This window comes from Crinia signifera, chromosome 4 (assembly GCF_055691185.1).
Source record: "Crinia signifera chromosome 4, ASM5569118v1, whole genome shotgun sequence".
Lineage (NCBI taxonomy): Eukaryota > Metazoa > Chordata > Amphibia > Anura > Myobatrachidae > Crinia > Crinia signifera.
The window spans coordinates 230,845,550-230,870,735 of record NC_139220.1 but is presented as its reverse complement, the minus strand read 5'-3'; the positions used below and the strand labels follow the sequence as shown (position 1 = coordinate 230,870,735).

Below are 25,186 nucleotides of genomic sequence, written 5' to 3'. Positions count from 1 at the left end.
TATATGTGAGTAGAAGTATTTTATATTGAATACGGTAAAATACAGGGGACTGGCAGAGCGGATCCACAGACAATAAACCTCTTGCTAGGAAGATCAGCCTAGCAGCAGCATTTAGAATGGATTGCAGTGGCGATAGTCTGTTCTTAGGAAGACCAGTTAGGAGACTATTGCAATAGTCAATGCAGGATATAATGAGTGCATGGATAAGAGATTTAGTAGTGTCTTGTGTGAGATAGGGTCATATTTTGGATAGATTTTTAAAATGCATGTAACATGATTTGGAGACAGATTGAATGTAGAGAACAAAGGACAGTTCAGAGTCGAGGATGACCACTAGGCAACAGGCTTGTGGGGTAGGGTGGATTGTCGAGTTTTCAACAGTTATGGAGATATCAGGAAGGTATCTGTTCTTGGCTGGTAGGAATATAAATAATTCAGTTTTGGAAATATTGAGATAATGCGGCATGATGCAGCAGGGGTACAGTCAGCATCTTCAGGCATCGGAGGTTTTACAGTCTGACATTTGTAGTTTAGTAAACATGTTACACTAAAGATAAAAGACAAAAATTGTGCAGCATCTACCTACTATCTGACAACTCCTATTTCCATTATTGTCAGTCTAGTTTTATTCATAGCAAAGCAGCATGTTAGCAATATATGAACATTTTGGTGGTGGAAGTGTATTACGTTTGTATATTAAAGCTATTTATGCTTTATGCAAATACAGTAATTGTGTAATTAAGTAACACTTATTTCCAATCACGGTTTACTTGTATTTATACAGTATATATCCCAGTGTACACTACGGTACAGTGGTCTGCTACTGTATATGAGAGAGACACATTTCCAGCAGATTTTGCAATAACAACGTTCACATTAAATAGACTGAAAGCTCTGGTTCTACATGGACACATACTGTACTAAGGGCCAGATGTACTAAGCTTGATAAACCACCAGCCAATCAGCTCCTAACTGCCATGTCACAGGCTGTGTTTGAAATATGACATGTAGGAGCTGATTGGTTAGTGGTTTATCACTCTCCATCACTTTTTAAGGATTAGTACATCTTGCCCTATGCCCTAGAGAGAGAGAGATAAATGGGGTAATTCAGACCTGCTCACTATGCTGCGTATATACGCTGCCTACTGAGCTGGTAAACACCTTCCCTGCCATATGCACACCCACCACGCTGCACAAATCCCCGTGCTACGATGCGACCGGATGTGTTCTCACCATCAATAAGCAGGCAGCGGCACACCTGCGTTCTCAGGTGTCTGCCCAGCGTTTCCATGGTTGCCCATGGTTTTTGTGGGCATGCCCATGAAATGCTGGGTGGACCCCAGGGACCGCCCCCTGCCTGTCACTCAATTTGCTAATGCCCCAGCGAGTGAAAAAACTATCATCGAAGAAATGGTAAGATTCGAACCTGTAAGAACAGGTCTGAATCAGCCCCAAAGTAGCAGCCAAGTAGTTCCTGTCATTTTTTCAAACAGCATGTAAGATGGCAGTTATGAGCTGAGTACATCTCTGCCACCATCGCTTGATTTCTGATTTTGCTGCACCATCCTGCCTGATATTTGATATAACTATATTTCAGTTAAATATAGAGCTGTGACGGCAATGGTATCATTGCATTAGCTGTTTGATTGGGATATAATAATGGAAAAAGTCCTAGTAGAACAAGGACCTGATGTGCTATGCTTGAATATTGATCAAATGGAGAGTGATAAAGTAGCAGGCAATCAGCGCCCAACTGTCACGTTACAGGCTGTTTTGAAAAATTACAGTTATGAGCTGGTTTGCTGGTTGATCTCTCCCCAAATGTGATAGCATTGGGGAATTCAGGGACGAACCAAAGTGATATGATTATTCCTGGGTGCTTATTAGAGGATGCCTTGTGTTATTATAACAAGTTTATTTTGATTGTGGTTATGCCTGTTTTTTTAAAACGGCAATTCAAGACACAGCCATGTAAAAGCATTACCCCTATAAATATCACGCATACTGCAGATACAATCAGAAGCTCTAGGTTTTACATCCCAATGCTTCATAATTACACCCCTTGAATACAAAACAAAAATTAAATTAATTAAAATTATAAGACGATATCCACTATCTCTGTGCTCTTGCAAAAGTATTCCACAAATCAGTGAATGCCCACTGAAGGTGCCAACCTCTTTATCTTATTAATCCTGTTCTGCAAAATTAAAATCTAGGCTGTTATCAGGGTTTTTACCGCATTTTGGGATGCTGTAAGCATCCCCCCATAGAAGCCAATGTGCTTCTACCGCAACCCTCCGCCGCCCTGCGCCGACCCCCCGCCGCCCCGCATCGCCCCCTCACCTGTGTCCGGGCAGCACAGAGCTGTGCTGCCCGGACCTGTGACCTCCTCCCTGCACTGATCCTCTTCCGGGTGCAGGGAGGAGGAGAGCCCGGCGCAGCAGCAGCAGCGCCGGGTGTGTGAGGGAGGGGGGAGCCGCCGGGACCTGCTGGGACCCGGCGACTCTCACCGCAAAGGACAGCTCTTAACGCAAGAGCTGTCCTTTGCCTTAATTATCGCATATGTTACAACATATGCGATAATTATAAATGCGATGGGCTGCGAAGGGGGCCGGAGATTCTTAGAGAATCTCCCCCTAGGTATACATTACAAGGGACACTTACTGGAAATCTAAAATCAACCGTAATTGCATTTATTCTCACGGTACCACCAAAGATGGCTTGGTACTTATGTAATATCTGGACTCCCGTTTTTCTTATGAGACCGCGTCCCCTCGCGGGGCTCGCTGCGCTCACCACGCTTCGGGCACGGTGGCTCGCTGCGCTCGCCACACTATATAAAATCAACTCCATGCGTAGTTGGATAGTAGGAGTATGAAAAAATGGGGTGCATTTAACATGGGAGCCCAGATAATACATAAGTACCGATGGCTTTTGTGCCACGTCTTGGCTGCTTTGTGCTTCTAAAATGAGGCAACAAAGTGAGTGCACTGGATTGTAACTTGACCTTTGTATGCAATTTGCTTTTGTCAGGTATGTCATTTTAAACTCATTTCCATTTTCTAGACATTGATGAGTGCTTACAAAATGGGCGGATCTGTAACAACGGTCGATGTGTGAATACAGATGGCAGTTTCCACTGTGTGTGCAATGCAGGTTTTCAAGTGGCGCCTGATGGGAAGAATTGTCAAGGTAAATTCATTGTTTGGGTTTATTCAAACTTTATTTTACTATACAGTACGTGAGATTTTACCTGTGTAAGACTGGCATAAAGCTGGCCACACATACAGCAACATTAGATACTGAAATAACAAACCACTTGCACAACAAATTACAGTAAGTGTGGACCCAAAAGTGATTCCAAATAATAGTTGGTCTTCATAACATAATTACCAAAGAGGGTAGAAAAGTCAGACAGACTGGTTTCCTTGTACTTGTGCAAGTCAATTGCGCTTCCAAAAGGGATCCGGCTGTTGTAGTTACTGTACTGTATGTTGTATCCAACCATAATGAATGAGTTTCAGCACAGATATAATTACATGCCCTTATGAACTTGCTATCACCCAGTTTAGGTTCTTGGTGTAATGACACATGACAATGTCATAATGACATCATTGTATAGGAGCACATATGTTAGGCAATGGTCCATTATGGCTGATTGTGATGGCATCCCCTGCATCCAATGTGATTACTCCACTGACTGGAACAATTTATGAACACGTTTAGCCCAAAGTTTAGAAGGATCTTTACATTTTATAAATTGGAGACTTTGTTACTCATTGTAACCTTCCCAAAAAACAAATCAGCGTGAGTGTCAATCACCTTGCAAACCACTGGCTACATTTGCGCAGGCGGCTCGTGCATGCGCAGTGCGGACCATGTCCATGCGCTGTCGTTTGATAATCGTTCATGCTGCAAATTCGCAATCGAGCGGACGGGTCTGAATTGTGCTCATGGACTGTACATTTGCTGGAGTTGTATAGCCCTGATCGTGATGTCTTGGATTATTATAGCATTAAGAACTACTATTGTCATGTATGGTAATAACAGAATACGGCTAAATTCCTAGGGTCGTCCACTTTATAAGCAACAATTGGCACAATTTTGCTACTTTATGGGTGCAGCAGGTTTTGCAACCCATGCAATACTAATGAAATAGAGTTCTGTTGGAAGTTATTTTATAAAGGTTGCTGAGAACAGACCCTGTGATCCTTTCATGTGTTAAAACAATTTCAGAAGAAATTTTTATAAACCTATTCTGGCAGCATAAACCCAGGGTGTAAGCTATCCAGCTGGCAGCGAGCATGTGTCCGATGGGTGATGGTAACATGCTTGTGTGTCTCAGCACCATGAGGGGGGACAACGTCTCCACCTCTTCTCTGTAGCCTTACACCCATATACATGAGACAACTATTGTACATGAGATAAAAGCCAGGGTCATTCTTATTTGACACATAAAACTCTCTGGATCCTTGGCCAGATTAACAATGGGGCGGATGGAGCTGCAGTTCCAGGCTTCCACCTAAAACTGGCCCATCATCATGACACCAGCTGGCCACATTGTTCGCCATAAAGCTACACAGTCAATTTGCATTTCAATTTTACACATTTATGCAATTGTTGTACTTTTATATTTTTAGGGAGACACTGGGGCTTATAGACTACGCGTTCCACATGCTTACATGGCATTGGCCTCACCTCCTCCACTCTTCGTAATAGGCCCATTAGGCCCTTAATCTGGCCCTGCCTGGATTAATCCATTGCCCACTTAATACCCCTTTCACATCGCAAATGCTGGGTCGCACCTGGGATTTAGAAATGGGTCCGTCCCATGAGCAACCGGACATTTGTTAGGTGAAGCTCCGCTCAATGACCTGGCGAAATGAGGTGTCGCTGACATCACACAGGGGTGGGGAGGAAGTCAACGTGTCATAGGGTGGTGGGGGAGGAGGCAGCGCTTGGAGCTGATTCTGCCTCCTCTTTATAGTGTAAACGGGACCCAAGTCGCTTGTCTCGAGTTACCCAGTCGAGTTTACGCTGCCCAGCAACCGGGTCCGACCTGGGTAACACCCTTCTTTTGACCCGGATTGGAATACCGGGTTGCTGGACCCGGGTTTTTCAACATGGCGCTTTCCCACCGCACAGAGACCCAGGTTAAAGAGTTATAAGTGAGGAATAAATGTTATACAGGCCCATTATTATATGATATCAACATGTTGCTGAATTTCAAATCATTGTTTTTATTATTCTCCATAACAAGTCAAAACAACATTTTAATTCTAAAAGGAAATGTTCAAATAGTATCTCCCTGAAACAGTCTGTAGACAACAAGCCAGTTTGATAGATATATTTAAAATGCCATTTACATTGCAGCCCTTATATTTAAAATATACAGTATAACAGTGTATTATCATGTAAGTTCCATTTGTCAGTCTACTTCACACTTATTACACCTTCTTGGTGTAGGGAAGTATCATCTGGCACCATGTGAAGGGTTAATAAGACAGCCTCAGTGAAACAACACAGCGGGTTAGAGAGATTTTAATACTACCCCCTTGGGACTGGGCGTAGTAGGGCTCATTGCCAAGATAGAGAGACCCAGCCCCAGTGCTTAGCCCATAGCCCAACACATGCATTTCTTGGATGTCAGGGAAACACTTTTATACAATACATGTGAGTCAGCTTAAGTCCTATCTAATAGTAACCTACTGTATGTAAATAAAATGTGGAAGTTGAAAGGCGACAGCATAAGGAACAAATATAAGATGAGTACTCTACAGTAATCCTGTTTGGGGTTCTAGTGGTTACATCTTATGCGCTGCACAGCCGACCTCCCGATCACCATAGAGGAGCTGCCTTACCTTCATTTCCGGCTCTTCTGCTGCTGCCATGTCTCACAGTGGCTCAAGCTGGGTACACTGAAAGGTAGCATTAAACTCAGTCAGCCGAAAATCAGTGTGTGTACCCAGCTTAACAGTCCAGGTTTCAGTGATGTCCATTCTTATGTACAGATAGTAATCAAAATAACTGAGGTATTAATTAATTAATTCACATTTGCTCAAGTCTGACTATCCTTAAAATCTATTTACTAAAGATTGGTTTTGATCGATTAAAATCGATCTTAATCAATGTTGGGCTTCCAAGGCTACACACTAACTTTTAAAAATGAATATAAAAAAACAATAATTTGTTAGTAAATGTGACATCGATTAAGATGAATTTCAATCTGTAAAAATTGATTTGGACCTTTAGTAAATATACCCCTTATATCGGAACTTGAGTATTCAATCTCGGCCGTTTTTCGCGAAACAGGCAGGATCAGCCGATACAGATTCATGCTTTGAAATGCTGAATCTGCGAATGCGGAAATGGCTGCTACATTTATGAATTAGCGTCCGTTTCCGAGGAAAAATACTTCTCCAATTGTCAAAATGTTTCCAAAAATCTGAAAAATCATTGCGAATTGAAAATTGAAATGCAAATTCCATCTATCCTGTGTGAAAAAGGATGCTATTTGCCATTATTTACACAAATTGGAAACATTGAATAACCCCCTTAGTGTACCTTGAGGAACGTGGCTGGGAACCACTGGACTGCAGAAACATAAAAAGCAGTTGCTCTAAAAATATATTTTGAATAATCATAGTGATCATAGTGATACATAATAAACAGATTGTGTTTTTTGCAGATATGGATGAATGCAGTGTAAGAAACATGTGCTTAAATGGAATGTGCATTAACGAAGATGGAAGTTTTAAATGTATTTGTAAACCTGGCTTCCAGCTTGCACCAAATGGACGTTTTTGCACAGGTATGTATTAATGTAATTACAGTCCACCATATACAGTATCTTCCGTAGACTGTCATTTTATGGCCTTTAGAAAAATCCACAACTAGGCGGCACCAAGGAATGTCCCTAGCAATTTGTATTTCTCTGCATAAACTTCCTGCCTCCACTCTATGTAGACATCCATTTAGCATCCTGTGCTATCTAAGCACATGTATTACAGCAGCTGTTCTGTCACCTCCTGAGATTCCTCATAGCTGACATGGCACATGCCTTCAAATTCTTTCCCACCCAAACCATAAGAGCTTGCATTTGCTCTATTAGTGTAATGCAAGTCATGTTTAATGGACAATGGGCCTAATTCAAGCCTGAACTCAAAGCTGCTTTTTTTATTAGCAAATTAACAAAACCATGTGTACTGCAGGGGGGGCAAATGTAACATGTGAAGAGAGTTAAATTTGGTGAGTTATTTGGTTTCTGCGCAAGTTAAATACTGGCTGCTTTATTTTTAGGCTGCAAGTTAGATTTCAATTTGAACACCCTCCACTCAAATTTAACTTTCTCTGCACATGTTACCTCTGCCCCACCTGCAGGGCAGCACGGTTTTGTCACTTTGCTAAAAAAAAAAAAAAAAGCTTCTTTGTGCTCATTTATCATTTTGCCTATGTGTGTGACATTGGGTCCTGATTCAGAGGGCCATGCAGATCTGCAAAATTCGCAGATTGTGTTCTTTTCATATCTGTGCATGCACGCGCGTGTACAAGCCTTCAAATTGCAATCACAGTTTAAAGCTAGGTACACACCTACAGATTTCTCTGTACAATTTATCTGTACAAATCAGCCATTTGTTCCAAACACCTGGAAACAAACAATAATAATTATTATTGGTATAAATATGTTAAATTAATAGATTTACCAATTTGTCTGACTGACCATCTGGCAGCAAATGATTGCAATTTGCTCCCATAGTTACCAGATTCTTATTCCTACCAGACAGATTGTGCATATAAATCTGTCTGTGTGTTTCCTATCTCAAGACGTGACAGGGACAGTGGCGGAACATTGTGGAGGGTGCTCAAAGCAGGCATGTCTGGACCATCTGTGTCTGACTTCACAGTCAATGTTCGAGCACTTCGCTGTATAGCAATATTAATGCATCCGCAAAATTTTGGAGGCACATCTCAAAAAGGGACCCGGCATGCGGGTGGCCTTGTTTTATGTTGGGTGCACCCCCCCCGCGCATCCTGCGGCTTGGAGTTATAATTTTGAAAACTTTGCAAGATTACAACTCACGGTGAATTAGGCCCATTGTGACTGAGCCTGTGGAGAATGTGGTGTCATGCAAACAGATGTCTCAATACACTCCCTCTAAGCCGCCATCATGAAAACAGAGACACATATGTGGCCAAGTTATTGTGGTTTGTTTGGTTTTCTTGTGTCACTTTGTTCTGTTTGAAATATTTCTTTTTCCGTTTATTGAAGAAAGACTCAGTGCATTCATGTATTTTTGTTGTACAAGATAATATCTTCAGCAACAATTACAAATTACAGAATCTGTCTAATTGACTATTACAAATGAGTCAAGTCAAAATAAAGACCACATGTGTCTACATATGTTTACAGCACATTTATTAAAGTCATCAGCATAAGAATACAATATTTATACATTGTGAATAGTCTTAATTGCTATGAAACGAACATTACCCAATGTAAGATGATGTTGGCTTCTTTGGTTTTGTAGAATTTAACTTTGTTTACTTTTTCTGGTTACATCTTGCCAAGCAGAATCTGATGTACAAAGTTGTGTGGATACAATTGTCTGCACACATCAGTTTTTGTTGTTTCCATGATCAACAGAAATAAACATCTCCACCGTAAGATATAAATCAATCATGTGTGGCCATATAACCTTTAAAAGGTTATACCTTGCCCTTAGACTCAGTTATAAAATCCAGATCCAAACATCATTCCCATATGCTCTTCAGGCCTTCTACATGCCCTCATACCCCTTCGTACATGCCCTCATACCCCCTCACTTGCTCCAAACTCCCCCCTGCATGCCCTCATACCTTCACTTACCACATACTTTCTATTCATGCTATATGGATCTCCCACTGGCTAAAAATTACTATACTAACTCCAATTGCCCAAATGCGCCCAGATCCCTCATGTAATCCAAAAATGCCACATCACACTCAGGGGTAGATGTATGAAGCAGTGATAAGGGAGGAGAAGTGATAAAGTCCCTGGTACTTTATTACTGGTCAATCAGCTCCTTACTGTTAAGTTACTGGCTGGGTTTAAAAAATGCCAGTTAGGAGACTATTGGCAGGTGATAAGGTACCAGGCACTTTATCACTTCTCCCTTATCACTGCTTCATACATCTACTGTACCTCTCAGTCCTTCATACATTCTCCCATAATACTTAGTAAAAGCACATTCAAAATAAAATCATACAGGTGATTATAAAATATTTTACTGTATATAATTTAATGAATGATTGTTTTTATTGATTATGATTAATTTTTAATTGCTACAGTAAAACATTTTGTGGGCCATTTATTTGTAAACATTGGAGCATGCCACTTTGTTGATATTTCCCTGTGCATGAAAAAAACAACAACAACCTGAACAGCCTGTGGTCCGGGCTGCTTGAAGCCCCCGGGGGCTGGGGGTGCAGCAGCAGGGCAGGAAGTCCGCAGTCTCCAGGAAGCGATGAGCGTACAGTGGCAGCAGAATTTGAAAATTTTTCAAAAGATAGGCCTGCTGCTGATTGGCTGAGAGTGCTCTCTCTCTCATCAAATTAGCGACCTCGCTGCCTCACCGCTGATTGGCTGAGCGAGAGAGCACTTTCAGCGTTTTCATGGGGACGCCCATAAAATGCTGGGTGTACTCATGGGCTTGCCCCATTCTCTCCCACTGTTCCTCCCTCCCTGCAACAAAAGGCTCGGCAAGTGTGTAACTCACCAAAGCCGTTCATTGCCTGGGTGTGCACAGGTCAAAAACGTGTGTGCGCATCTGCAGACCCCCAAACATCGTAATGGAGCAAATTTGGCTCCCTTCCAATGTTTGGGGGAAGATGAATCAGGTCCAGTGTTCTTTTCAGGAGATAGCTGTGATAACTTTATCCGCGAATGCCGCAGTGCCCATGTCTGGATAAAATTAACAAATCACAATGTACAGCTATAGCCACGCTCATCATTGCCACTCCAGTCACCACCAGTGCATCTAATTCACTACCACGGCTCATAGAAACACATTGAGCAGTGATATTGCAGTGTGGACACTCCGCTGTGGAGGCACAAATTTGGCGTGATAAACAAGCAAGAGCAGTGGCGATCCTGCAACGATGAGTGCAGCTACATATGTAGGTGGCATTTCTGTAGGGCATTTATATAGAGGAGATGTTGACTATTACTGTACCTTCATCTATAGCCGCTCACAGAAATTTACCTTCTTGGCCTATTGCAACTATCATAACAAGACATGTAATACTGATTTTTAATTAAATATGTTTTTATAAAAGTATGGCATACTTATATATCTAAGATATTTTGCTTACAGTTTGTTGCCATTTATTTCTCTGAAATATCATACTTGTTCACACTGGTGTCTATAAATACTGAACAAGTTTTGAATACTCTTATGTGTCTAGTGATTTTTTAAAGTTACAATCTATTAATAAAATACTGTTGGAGTGAGTTTGGATATTGCGAGTGTGTGTTGTGGCCGTAAGCCAGAGATTAAAGGAATAGAGGTGTTTCATACTCATTTTGTCCTTTTAAGGTCAGCAGTGTTGTACATAGCAAGAGATTTGTTCTGTGTTGTGGTCTAGCTTGTTTACATGGTAACATTGCATACAGTATATGATTTATTTCTATACTTATAATGATTTACTACAAAGCTAAAAACACAACAAAGATTAAAACACTTGGTAAACACTTCTGTGTAACAAAATCAGATAACTAACTTTCTCATTGTTAGGTACAGTATTGTTGTTTTGGTATACACAAATAGTACAATATTGAAAAATGACAATAATTGTCAATGTGCGGTCATAAGGGTGCATTCAACGCTTATTAGTGTACCTCAACATCACATATGTCCCTGTGCACCTCTATTAGATGCATGGAACAATTTGCCACTTGAAAGCACTTTGGGCCAAAAGTAATAGGGTGTGAGAATGAGAATCAGGAAGTGCGAGATTTTGGAAGAGTTTTCTCATATTTTTTTTAAAGTGGCAATTATTTACACTGCAAAACCAAGTTGATTTTGCCATGTAAATGATTGCTGCTTTAAAAAAATGGGAAAACTCTCCCAAAATCTCTCACTTTCTGAGTTCTGAATCAGCGACCATCGAATGATTTCTCCTGATAGTGAAGGCATGCGAGGGGATGTGTTCTCGTACACATCCCCCCACATGGTACTGAGGGGTCTCGGGCGCTCAGTAAACTGCGATATTTGCAGCTTAACAAGCCAACCTGAATGAGGGCCTAAGTTACTTAGAGGGGTATTTAATGTTTCTTGTTATTTCCAATCAGCAGAAATAACGGGACTTGAGTATTCAATCCCAGATGTTTTTGCCCGGGAAGCAGCCGGGATTTGCAGCTACAGATTTGGCTCTTTGAAAAGCCGAATCTGCATCCAATTCCACCTAAAAAAGACATAGATTAGAATGCAAATTCCATCTATTGTGCACGAAAACGGCTGCTATTTCCCGTTATTTGTGAGGTAATACCACCCTTAATAGACAGTAAGTACAGTGTAAATTAATACAAACAAATACTGTACATACTGTAATAACAAATCTGTAGATAAGACAAAAGGGAAAAGGTCCTACTCACACAAGCAATATTTAGTTGGTATGGGAGGACACAAAAGGCAGAAATAAGCATGGACTGTAGGCTTACACAGAGGAGTAGTAGGTTAATAAAAAAAGGTTATTAAAGGTATGTTTGGTTGTATAGCTGGGTTATAGTCCAATCGAACAAGGAAATGAGGGGCAGATTTATTAAGCTTGCAGAAGAGATAAACTGGAGATAAAGTGGAGAAAAGGTAAAAGGAGATAAAGCACCAGCCAATCAACTCCCAACTGTCTTTTTCAAAAACAGCTGATTGGCTGGTGCTTTATCTCCTTTTACCTTTTCTCCGCTTTATCTCCAGTTTATCTCTTCTACAAGCTTAATAAATCTGCCCCTGAGTATCAGAGGCTAGATGTGACCTGGAGAAATCCTGAATGTGAGAGAAGTGGTGTCATGGAAGATGTGAGGCAGCAGTCATTCGCAGAGCTAAAATGTGCTGGAGTACCTTTCAGAACAGCAAGTACCCCGCGGCCATCACCATTAATTGAGTTGAACCTTATATGTCTGCTTTAATTCATAATATAAATAGACTTCGCACTTTAGAGGCAAAGTTACATAACACACCTGCTTCTATCCCTAAATAGTAACAATACATAATAACTCTTCATTTACAGTATTATTGTTACCACAGAGCACACATTTTTTTGCTTTTATTCAATTGATAGAAAACCTATATCAATATATTGTTTATTGACTAATTGTCCTTACCATTGCAGATATCGATGAGTGTGAAATAGCGGGCATGTGCATGAATGGCCACTGTGTAAACACAGAGGGTTCCTTCAGGTGCGAATGCTTACCTGGCCTTGCAGTTGGACTTGATGGACGCGTGTGTGTAGGTAAGATATAAATCTACAGTAGCTGCAAGCACACCCAGCCAATCTACATGCCAAGTATAAGCCTTCAGATAGAAATAAGATGATTAGAGTGTCTGGGGTCTATAACAATTTGGTTAATGCTATAGTGGTATGAAAAAACAGAACATCCAATAAATATAGTTATGGCCTACAAGTTGCAGATAGTCCAGTGTTCACAATAAAATTTGTATCTTACACACTGAAAACATACTTATGATCTTAAGGTGTGTACACACGGTCAGATGTGCCTTAAGATGCGATCCACGATCCGATCAGATCGGATCGGGATCGGATCGCAAGGCACATCCGATTTGCATACAATCTTGACTATATAGTGCAGATCTGCACTATATAGTCAAGGCAGCCAAGACTTTCTGGCTTCCGATACGTGAACGCGCATCGGGATCGGATCGGGATCGCAATGGTTAAAACCCTTGCGATCTGCATCCGATTCCGATCTGATGCTGATCCGATGTTGACTATATCGTCAACATCGGAAAGGGAATCGGACCATATGTACACATCATTAGGGATAAATTCAGACAAGCTCAAATTGCATTTGTAATTTAATACATAGGCATCGCATTTATCATGTATATTGTGATGAGTGAGAAATATATCACAGCATATATATATATATATATAGTTGCAAGCAGGATATCCCATATTGCATGCTGCAACATCAGTATCAATACTTGCAAAACGTCCCAAAATATATTGTTACTATATAGAAATATTATGCAACAACAGGCATTTAAGCATGCACACGTCTATAAGTGCAGCTAGAGACACCCTTTGTTCCGTGGATGCTACAGTTGTAGCATTTTTGCCACTTTAGACTATATAGACAAACTAGTAATCCTGAACGAAACAAAAGCTTAGACAGAGTCTGCTACTTTCTGTGCATGTTTGAGAAAAGGATGTAGTTTCACTCTCTGCCAGCAGATGGCAGTGTATCAGAGACTCACGGACACTAGACATATGTATAGATGATATGTGCTGTTATCTACAAATGTTGTTACTAGCATTAACTCATTTTTAACAAAAAATCATAGACTGATGTTGGGAGAGCCCACATTATTTATTACACAAGGGGGGTCATTCTAATTTATTCGCCCCCCCTCCCCATGGTTTTGCACAGGGGAGCGATGTTTAGCTTATGAGCATAAGCTTGTATGCGCATGTGCAGATGCTTGGTGCAAGTGGGTGCGGCAAATTGGTTATTCGCATTAGTCGGCGGTAGGGATGCCAATCCCGGGGCATTTTTTCAATCCCGGGATTCGGGATTGAAAAATGCTCAATCCCGGGATTCCCGGGATCCCGGGATTGGCTTCCCTAATTGTGGGGGCACATGGGGAGCACACAGAGGAGGAGAGAGATACAGTACTAGAGTCCCCCTGACTGCTGGGAATCCGGTAAATACCTGCAATCACCTCGGGGCGCTGGGTGGGTGGGCGGGTGGCAGGGGGCGCCCGAGCGCTGGGTGGGTGGGCGGGTGGCAGGGGGCGCCCGAGCGCTGGGTGGGTGGGCGGATGGCAGGGAGCGCTGGGCGCCGGTGAGCGCTTTGCCGGCCGTGAGTGCATTTGGCCGGCCGGCCGTCCGTCAGCGCTGGGCGGGTGGGCGGGCATTTGGCCGGGAGCGCTGGGCGGGCAGCCGTGGATGTGCGGCTGTGCCCTGCGCAGCGTGACCTCGCAGCGTGACCTCGTCACGCTGCGCACTGCGGGGTATGGGAGAAGCCGGGCAGCGTCTGAGTGCTCAGACGCTGCCCGGCATTAAACTGCGCATGCGCAGTTTAATCCCGAAATCCCGGGATTGGAAATTCCAATCCCGGGATTGAAATCCCGGCGTTTTGGGGGCCAAATCCCGGGATCCCGCCGATCCCGATCCCGGGATTGGCCACCCTAGTCGGCGGTGAGGGGCTGCGCCCATGGGAACGCCCACCGTTTTATGGGCGTCCCCATGAAAACGCTGGGCGTTCCCATGGTATTTTGGCGATGGCGGGGGTGGCGGAGCGGGCAGTTGACGTCAGAGGATGTCAGCTGCCTCCCCTCTTCCCATACAGGAAGCACGTAGATATAGGACACCAGAGAGTGTCTTAGATCTGCGTGCACTGTAGAAATCATTCGATGGTCGGCAACCATCAAATGTTTCCTCCCCACACGCAACCTGCAAATGGATGTGTATGCTACACATCCATTCACACATGTGTAGGGGATTTCGACGTGCCAGGGAGGAGGGGTGGCAGGCAGCGTTTAAAGCACGCGCAAAATTTTTAAATTTTGCAGCTTTGCGTGCAATCCAGAATGAGGGCCAAGGTCCTCAACATTCTGGACAGCAAATCCTGGCTTGGTAATGAACCTCTGAAAGAACTGTACCCAATATTTGCTGATTTGCAAAGAGTATATGTAAACACTGCTTATTTAATTTCTCCTTATAACTTTACAACAGGCAGATAAATAAGGCACTGAACTTAGAAAATACATTGCTGTAACAATAGAATTGCATAGCAACATAATGTTTATACTGAACCCTGCCATCAACCCCTTTCATTATATACATTATATTGCAGATACTCACATGAGGAGCACATGCTATGGTGGCTACAAGAGAGGCCAGTGTGTTCGGCCACTACTGGGAGCAGTGACTAAATCCGAGTGCTGTTGCGCCAACATTGAATTTGCCTTTGGTGAACCATGCAGTCCATGCCCAGCTAAAACATCAGGTAAGAAGAACCTTATTATTGTGTCAATTTAGTTTGTTCCCCACATATCAGCATTGCCTCTCTCACATACCACTTGTGCTCCCATATATTAACATTGCCTCACTCACATACCACTTGTGCTCCCATATATTAACATTGCCCCACTCACATACCACTTGTGCTCCCCATATATCAGCATTGCCTCTCTCACATACTACATGTGCTCCCATATACAGTATAAGCATTGCTTATATATATATATATATATATATATATATATATATATATGTGTTTCCAATATATAAGCATTGCTTCTCTCACATACCACATGTGTTCCCCATATATTACCATTGCCACACTTACATTCCACATGTGCTCCCCATATATCAGCATTGCCTCTCTCACATACTACATGTGCTCCCATATACAGTATAAGCATTGCTTATATATATATATATATATATATATATATGTGTTTCCAATATATAAGCATTGCTTCTCTCACATACCACATGTGTTCCCCATATATTACCATTGCCACACTCAAATTCCACATGTACTCCCCACATATCAGCATTGCCCAGTGGTGCAAGTAGAATTTTTTTCTTGGTGGTACTGATAGCCTCCACCAAAAATGGGCGTGGCCATGTGTCGTGAGGGGGCGTGGTAACACAAAGCTAGAGGAGTGACTAAATGACAATAGTGGTGTGGCATCACGAGACAGGGAATGAGAAACAGGGAATGACTAGGGTTGGGTTAGCTCTTGCTTGGGGGAGAGCCGGGCAGCTTGTGCTTACAAATGTGGAGCCTGCTCTTCATGCTGTCGGCGACGCTGATGCCTGTCAGTGTGACAGGCAAAATCAGCAGTAGCCGGTAACTGCATACCTGCAACATATTTCTTACAGGTACTCTGTACCACGCCGTACCCCCTTACTTGCAACACTGGCATTGCCTCTCTCACATACTACATATGCTCCCATATATAAGCATTGCTTTTCTCGCAATATATATGTGTTTCCAATATATCAGCATCGCTTCTCTCACATAGCACATGTGCTCCCCATATATCAGCATTGCTTCTCTCACATACTACATGTGTTCCCCACATATCAGCATTGCCTCTCATGTATATGTGCTCCCAAACTCATTTTGTTTAAAAGCCTAAAGGAGGCTGAAAAAAAACTTTCTTATTACCTCCTATTATAATATCTAGAGAGGAGCTGAAAACTATTCATGTCCTTGAAAGGCCTATTTGTGCAGGTTATTTGGCAATAAACTCTTCTGTCACTGGTTAATATGAGGCTGCAATGTCATTTCCTATCTTTTCAGATGAGTATCAGGCATTATGTAGCAGTGGGTCAGGAATGACATCTACAGGTTCTGGTATGTATGACTAATACTTTACTCCCAATGTACTTAGACCGGAATGATATCAGCCTGGGCTAAAATCAGAATTCTGTGTATTCTTTAGCCAAAATAGTGTTTCTCCTTATACCCCAGCTACAGAGGCAGATTATCCACAATGCATCCTAGGTGACTGCCTAGGGCCCTGCAGGTCCCAAGGGCCCTATGAAGATATCCCGGCCTTTCAAAACGTTAGGATAATTGTGCGACTACCACATGATTTTAAGACGTCATATAGGCCTGCCCACACAAAAGTCCTTCTGATGCTCTATGATAGGATAAAAAATGTTTGGACACACAAAATGCTTTCATCCACTGTATGTGGGCAGTCAGATCACCCTAAATGTAACACATGTATTAGTCTACTTTCAAAAGATCTAGAGCCTTAAGGTCCATAGTGTGTATAGTGCAGGATGATGGGGAAAATAACTGGGCTGAAAAAAAGCTCAGTGCATACACAGTGAGTGTTTTTCCCCCTGCCCAGCCATTTTCCCTGGGGGTGGACGGCTTTCCATAGCAGGAGGCTATGGAAAGCCGTCCACTCTGTCACTCATCTGCTGGTAGTACCACCTATTGAGTGGCGGCCGGCAGCGATGATGCGGGAGCGCACCGCTTATCGCTGCCCCGTACACACTGGGCGGCTTTCATGCTGAAAGCTGCTCAGACGAGAAAACTGAGCGGCTTTCACATGAAAATCACCCAGTGTGAACAGGCTTCATCCAGCTCTGTATGCAATGCTGATTTTAACTCAGCGTTTATCGATAGAATGTACACACGCCAAGGTACTCTATCGCTGCCACCTGCAATCAGCAACAAAACTATAGTGCTATGTATTGTTTGAGCAAGGAGGGCCCCAAACTAGTATCTTACCTCGGGCCGCATTAGGTTTAAATATGCCTCTGCCCAGTTATTTATGTGTCCTGGGCTTCGCAGTAGTCATTAACATTTATTTGCATTCACCTAGCTCCATTCATAAACAGTAGGGAAAATGTTGCACCTCTGCAATGGTCACTGTACTTACACACTGAGTCATGTTCATCATGGTACAATTGGTAACCTTCATACAGAAACAGGAGCGTACATCCTGTGCTCTGCAGATATGCATAGAAATACAATACATGGGAGTATAAGGCTGCTGCTTATACTTCTCACTTACAGTAAATGCATCTGTTAGGAGATGGCAGCTGTTGCCTGCATGCATTGCTATCATCTGAGACCAACTGACTATATCCTATGGGAAAAAGCTGGACTGAACTTTGTTTTCAACTTTAAACTTTGCACCCATCCATACTATTCATCATATAGATCCAAGGCATTGCTAGCTTAGTTGCTAGTTTAATGCTTTATTATAACTTTATTATATACATTTCTCATTTCTAATTAAAGCCATTTGCTTGTTACCATTTTTTTCCAGCCACTGTTTTGTATATGTAAACAAGCTGTGTGTTTTTTTTTCCCCCATATGAAAGTAATTAAAAGGGTCAATTTAAAAATCCATTCGGTGCAAAACAATGTAGTAACATAATATATAAATAGCATTCTTGGGTCCAGGAAGGTTGCCAGATGTAATATCCGGGTAAGATATCAGCTTATTTCGCTCGTAGCAGAATGTTTTATCTTACATGGAATATCTTACTTTTGGCATTGCCATTCCAGATACAGACTGACGTATGCATTATACTGAGCATTACGGGCTACCTGTGCACAGCTAATACTGTACAAGTCTCTTTTCAGATATCAATGAATGTGCCCTGGATCCTGACATATGTCCTAACGGAGTCTGCGAAAACCTCCATGGAACCTACAAATGTATCTGTAATGCTGGCTATGATGTGGAGCGTACTGGAAAGAGTTGCATTGGTAACATTTCTTTGTTGTTTCTCTATTTAATAGTCTTTTTTTCTACAAAAATAGACATAAGCAATATAATGTATTACGACATGAAGGATAAAGGGCAGCGGAAAACATGTTTAGCAACAATAATAACAGAGCATGGCAACCACAGGTCAAAGACCTATTCATGATACAAGGATGAATAACAAGTAACTTTGCAGAACAATTGAGGAGTGTGAAGTAATGGAGAGGGAAGGGAGGAGGTATGTAGGGTAGGGGGAGAGTCGGGGGTGCTGCAAGCAAGGTTGGGAAGATAAGTAAATGCGATCAGCTCTTAAATATAACTAGACAATACGACAGCTCCCATCCATCTGACTATTGTATTGTGCTGTGTCCAATATAACATTAAATACATAATGCCTCAAATGTAGCTTGTGTAAAATGAGATCTGCATTCTCTCCTTTGTAGACATTGATGAGTGTGCCTTGAACAGACTGCTCTGTGACAATGGACAGTGTCGTAACACTCCGGGAAGCTTCTCCTGTACCTGTCCCAAAGGATATGTCTTCAAACCTGACCTTAAAACTTGTGAAGGTAAAATATTTGTTGCAAATGTTATACAATTCTGTTTTGAAAGCTTAGATGTCATGTTTTTCGAAGGCAATGGATGTTCCTTATGTGCAGTAATGGATGGTTAGTGAAGATGCAACAGGACACATACTATATGCAGTCAGTTCGGAAACATTATATTGGGTTCACAGCTAAAAGAAGTTGAGCAGTACTGATAGAATAGGATGTAGTGGACATCCAGATGGATAGGATGCCAGGGATTAGAAGACAGACACCAGAATCGAGACACAGGAATTCCGGCACCGCCATACCAAATGTAAATATGCTGTATGCCGAAATGTTAGGGTTAGGCTACAGGGGGTTGGGGACAGGGTGGGAATGTATGGTTAGGTACTAGGGGGAAGGTTAGGGTTAGGCTACCCCGGTGTGGTGTGGGGGGACATATATGGTTAGGCACTAGGGGGAAGGTTAAGGTTAGGCTACAGGGGGTTGGGTGTGGGGGGGTGTATGGTTAGGCACTAGGGGGAAGGTTAGGCTACAGGGGGCTGGGGACAGGGAGGGATTGTATGGTTAGGTACTAGGGGGAAGGTTAGGGTTAGGCTACCTGGGGTGTGGTGTGGGGGGACATATATGGTTAGGCACTAGGGGGAAGGTTAGGCTACAGGGGGCTGGGGACAGGCAGGGAATGTATGGTTAGGTACTAGGGAGAAGGTTAGGGTTAGGCTACCTGGGGTGTGGTGTGGGGGGACATATATGGTTAGGCACTAGGGGGAAAGTTAAGGTTAGGCTACAGGGGGTGGGGAGTTGGGGGTGATGTATGGTTAGGTACTAGGGGAAGATTAGGGTTAGGCTACATGGGGTTGGGGACAGGGAGGGAATGTATGGTTAGGTACTAGGGGGAAGGTTAGGGTTAGGCTACCCCGGGTGTGGTGTGGGGGGACATATATGGTTAGGCACTAGGGGGAAGGTTAAGGTTAGGCTACAGGGGGTTGGGTGTGGGGGGGTGTATGGTTAGGCACTAGGGGGAAGGTTAGGCTACAGGGGGCTGGGGACAGGGAGGGATTGTATGGTTAGGTACTAGGGGGAAGGTTAGGGTTAGGCTACCTGGGGTGTGGTGTGGGGGGACATATATGGTTAGGCACTAGGGGGAAGGTTAGGCTACAGGGGGCTGGGGACAGGCAGGGAATGTATGGTTAGGTACTAGGGAGAAGGTTAGGGTTAGGCTACCTGGGGTGTGGTGTGGGGGGACATATATGGTTAGGCACTATGGGGAAAGTTAAGGTTAGGCTACAGGGGGTGGGGAGTTGGGGGTGATGTATGGTTAGGTACTAGGGGAAGATTAGGGTTAGGCTACATGGGGTTGGGGACAGGGAGGGAATGTATGGTTAGGTACTAGGGGGAAGGTTAGGGTTAGGCTACCCCGGGTGTGGTGTGGGGGGACATATATGGTTAGGCACTAGGGGGAAGGTTAAGGTTAGGCTACAGGGGGTTGGGTGTGGGGGGGTGTATGGTTAGGCACTAGGGGGAAGGTTAGGCTACAGGGGGCTGGGGACAGGGAGGGATTGTATGGTTAGGTACTAGGGGGAAGGTTAGGGTTAGGCTACCTGGGGTGTGGTGTGGGGGGACATATATGGTTAGGCACTAGGGGGAAGGTTAGGCTACAGGGGGCTGGGGACAGGCAGGGAATGTATGGTTAGGTACTAGTGAGAAGGTTAGGGTTAGGCTACCTGGGGTGTGGTGTGGGGGGACATATATGGTTAGGCACTAGGGGGAAAGTTAAGGTTAGGCTACAGGGGGTGGGGAGTTGGGGGTGATGTATTGTTAGGTACTAGGGGAAGATTAGGGTTAGGCTACATGGGGCGAATGTATGTTTAGGCTACAGGGGGATGTATGGTTGGTCACATAATTTGCTGTATTATTGAAGGGTGGATATCAGCGCTGGTCATGATGGTGGCTCAATGGCACATATCTTCCTACAGTGATAGATAGGTTATATCACATAGGTTGCTGTATTGTTGGATGGTATATATCACAGGCTGATCATTACATATCTGCCTGTATTTAATAAGATAATTTTAGTATATACCGTGCAACTCTGCTAACGGCGTGTTTCTTGTTTTTTGCCAAAAATGCATTGTATTCACATAGCGATGGCACTAAGGCACATTTTTGGGGGAAAATGGAGAAAAAGATGCCCACGGTATTTAACATCCTCAAGACTGGGTGCGACTAAAAGGGCTGCTTAACGTGACTGCAGCAAGGGAGGACACATCTCTATATCTGTGTTTGTTGAGGGATTGCTTATATCACACTACTTACTGTATTGTTATATGGTGGATATCACATAGTTGGCCATGGCATTGGAAAGGTAATATCACATAGCTGCATAATGAATATGGATATGGCTTGGTGTATTGATGAAATTAGGCTGTCACATGGCTGGATATATAGATAAAAGCCAGATATCATATAGACTAGGTACAAATGTCAAGTAGTCCTTACAGTATCACAATGAGAGATGGATCACTTGGCTTGTTGTAGTTGTGTAGTCCCCGCCTATCTAGAATAGCATATCCATAACAAATGAAACCACTAAGAAAATAAATCATACTTATTTCAGATGTTGATGAGTGCGAATCCAATCCCTGCATCAATGGTGTATGCAAAAATATCCCAGGATCGTTTGTGTGTGATTGTCCCACTGGAAGTACACTGGATAAGACAAAGACCATTTGCATTGGTAAGTACCTCTCCTATTGTATTCGTACATACTTGTTCATGTTAGTGACCCATCTGCTACAGTATATATCAGTTACTAAGAAATACACAAACATTTACCTCTTGCATGTAGCTTTGCTGAGAGCTTTGTTTTTAAAGGAACTTCCATGTAAGTGTTTTCATTGTTTAGGGCCAATAGGAATGAATACAGACTAGAAAAACAAATGAACCATTTTCACCAGAACTCTGTTTCATGCAATGATTGTTTTTCTCTGTTCCATAGAAACGGTGATGGGTACATGCTGGAAAGACATAGTGAATGACAGATGTGAAGTTAACATAAATGGGGCCACGCTGAGATCGCAGTGTTGTTCCACATTGGGAGCAGCCTGGGGAAGTCCATGTTTACCTTGTGAAGCAGGTAATACTATGTTCTGTGAGTCGTAACTTTCACTGCTTGCTCCTCCACTTCCCAAACCATGTCTTCTTGCATTTACACCATGCTATGTGATGACTATTATCATGTTCTAAGCAAAGTTCTAAAAAAAATAGTTTTTCACGTGTTTTGGTGTCTATGTTGACTAGGACACCATATAAGTGTACTGCGTCCCCTCTCATGGCATGTTTTCGGCAAGGTGATGCGCTATGCTCAGCACACTATTATAGTCTACCTCTATTACCACTTGGATAATAAAGTATGAAAAGTTACCTGTTCTGGAGAAATACTCAAGTCAACCTTTTCCAGGTTGACCTTTCCCATGTCAATGCACTGCATGTGTCAAGCTTTTGACCAGGTCGACATAGGTATATTGACCTTTTTCATGTGTCGACCTATGGCCTGTTAACCAATGGTGGTCGATCTATTGACTGTCAACCTTTTACTGCTGACCCGTCTACGGCATCCCCTTAGCAAGACTCCAGCTCTAGCAGGAAAGACGTCCTATAAGTGTTTCCTGACTTTTCTGGAAATGTTGGAGTTTGGTTCTTAAAGGCTGTACAGTATGTTAGAATAATTTGTATTTTAACTCATATTAGCTCAGTATAATTAATTTTAAGAGGAACCAACGGGTTGGGATCATTTGGTCTACCGCATTATGGTCGACCGTCATTAGGTCGACACCATTAGGTCGACATGTGTGTAGGTCGACATGGGAAAATGTCGACATGGTTCTAGGTCAAAAGCTCATTAGTTCGACAGGTCATTAGTTCGACATTGTCAAGGTCGACAGTCAAAAGGTCGACATAGGGTTTTTCACTGTTTTTTTACCTGAATGTCAACACAGTCGACATGGACACAGTTTAAAGTGCACTGCATCCCCTCGTTGCGCTCGCAATGTGTCGGGCACGGTGCCTCACTACGCTCGGCACACTATTTTATTCTCCCACCACGCCCTAGTGGATGGTAGGGCATGAATTACCACCTGTCGGCACATGGCTCAAAAAACAGTGAAAAACTCCATGTCGACCTTTTGACTGTCGACCTAGACAATTTGAGTAAAAATTACTTCACAGAAAGGGTAGTGGATAAGTGGAATAACCTCCCATCAGAGGTGGTAGAGGCAATTACAGTAGTACAATTTAAACATGCTTGGGATAGGCATATAGGCCCTTATTCTGAATCGTGCGGTACGGCCCGCGTGCGGCCGTACCGCCGATGTTTTCAGTCTGCACATGCGCAGAGGTCAATCTGCGCATGTGCAGCCCAATTCGCCGCAGACGTAGTTCGTCCGCCGCAAAGGGGGCGTATAGGGGCGTGAGGGGCTTCATACCCTCATTTCCCTATGCATACGCCCCGCGTTTCATGGGCGTTCCCATGCAAACGCGGGGCGTATGCATGCTAATGAGGGTATGACGCCAGTGATGGGGGCGGGAAGCTGACGTCGCCGGATGTCAGCTCTCAGCCCCCATACAAGCTATCACACGGACGATTGTCCGTGTGGTCTCAGCTTGCGGGACCTGGTGGGGCGTGCGGCCCTGCCTTCGATGGTCGCCGACCATCGAATGCAGGGGGCAGCTCCCACCATGGTGGAGGCGTACGCCCCACCATTTTCTTGCGGATCGCCAGCCGTCCGTGTACGGACGGCCGTGGCGATCCGTATCGTGGGCGGGGATTGGTTTGTGCGGCCGGAGCACCGTGTGCGGCTCCGGCCGCACAGATCTGAATAAGGGCCATTGATATCCTTACAAAAAAATAAGGATCAAAGATGGTTTGAGGTAACATGTTAAAAAAGGGGCAGACTAGATGGGCCAAGTGGTTCTTATGAGCCGTCAAATTCTATGTTTTTATATTTCTATTACTAGATACCACAATTTGTAATTATGTATAAAGTTATTGAAATTACAATGCAATGTGTGCTTCATGGGTCTGCTCTTTGTTATTTGTTTAAATGCATCTATTCTTTGCATATAAATCTTATTCACATTTAACTTTCAGTTAACTTTAATATATAGTTAACTTTCATATATTTGGCAAGCATCTGCAACCAAAGACCTGCTACTTGATTTTAAACTTAGGATTTGCCAATATATAAATCATGCATTCTTATTTTTTAAAACATTTTGGAAAATCGAAAGGCCACTACACACTGGGCGATTTTGAGCTGAAAGCAGGTCAGTTTACTCATTTGAGCTGCTTTCAGCTCGAAAGCCGCCCAGTGTGTACGAAGAAGCGATGAGCGTTTTTCAGCCCAGCTATTTTCCCCATCAGCGGGCAGCATATTCACTGAGAAAAATTGTCCAGTGTGTATGGACCTTAACAACTAATGATTCTAGAGCCACACAATTTCAATCCATGACTTTTAGTACACTCTGTTGTAATTTGTTTTAATTTAATTAGCAATGGTATGTGATTACCTGGGGCTATCCAATTAGCCCCAAAGCCATGAGTTATCAAGGATTTTTTTTTCCACCTGCCTCAGTGGGTCGGAAAAAAAAATCCCTTATAACTAGCAGGTTAATGCGTGCCATAATTTTGTTAATGTGCAAATCAGTTAACTGTTTATGGATTCTGGGTGCTTACACCCAATAAAATGCTAATTTCACAAGGCTAAGAGAAAAGTATACCAGTGCTGGCTTGTTTCTCAAATAATTCTGAGAATGACGGTTTCTTAGTAATGTAAAAATTGAATAAACATTATACACACATATTAAGAACAGACACATACATGTGTTTGAGTATGTAGAAAGGACACACTAAAAAATAAAAAATAAAATTAATTGGATGATAAACCCTAGAAACACTTTTGGACTCCGGTAAACCTGGGTGGAGTATTGAAGTTCAATACTCCACCCAGGTTTACCGGACAAGATACCAGAATACAAAATTGCTATGTCATCATACATCTGGAACCGGCCACCTGGTAATATATCACTGCTATAATTAGAGACATCCCTTCCAGAAACATATAATCCTGGATATAGGAGTCCAAAAGTGTTTCTAGGGTTTATCATTCA

At 43.0% G+C, this 25,186-nt stretch overlaps 1 protein-coding gene across 4 annotated transcripts in view; it reads left to right on the top strand.

Annotated features, from left to right (window-relative positions):
* The window catches only part of FBN1 (fibrillin 1), a 228,663-nt gene that overhangs the window by 127,343 nt on the left and 76,134 nt on the right, over positions 1–25,186 (top strand). For 3 of the 4 annotated variants that reach the window (XM_083183934.1, XM_083183935.1, XM_083183936.1), the window contains 9 exons: positions 3,067–3,192; positions 6,689–6,811; positions 12,367–12,489; positions 15,077–15,229; positions 16,538–16,591; positions 18,347–18,472; positions 18,914–19,039; positions 21,636–21,755; positions 22,017–22,154. In XM_083183934.1, the coding sequence (XP_083040060.1) occupies positions 3,067–3,192; positions 6,689–6,811; positions 12,367–12,489; positions 15,077–15,229; positions 16,538–16,591; positions 18,347–18,472; positions 18,914–19,039; positions 21,636–21,755; positions 22,017–22,154 (1,089 nt within the window). The remainder of the gene's footprint in view (positions 1–3,066; positions 3,193–6,688; positions 6,812–12,366; positions 12,490–15,076; positions 15,230–16,537; positions 16,592–18,346; positions 18,473–18,913; positions 19,040–21,635; positions 21,756–22,016; positions 22,155–25,186) is intronic. The other variant, XM_083183937.1, reaches the window with a different exon arrangement.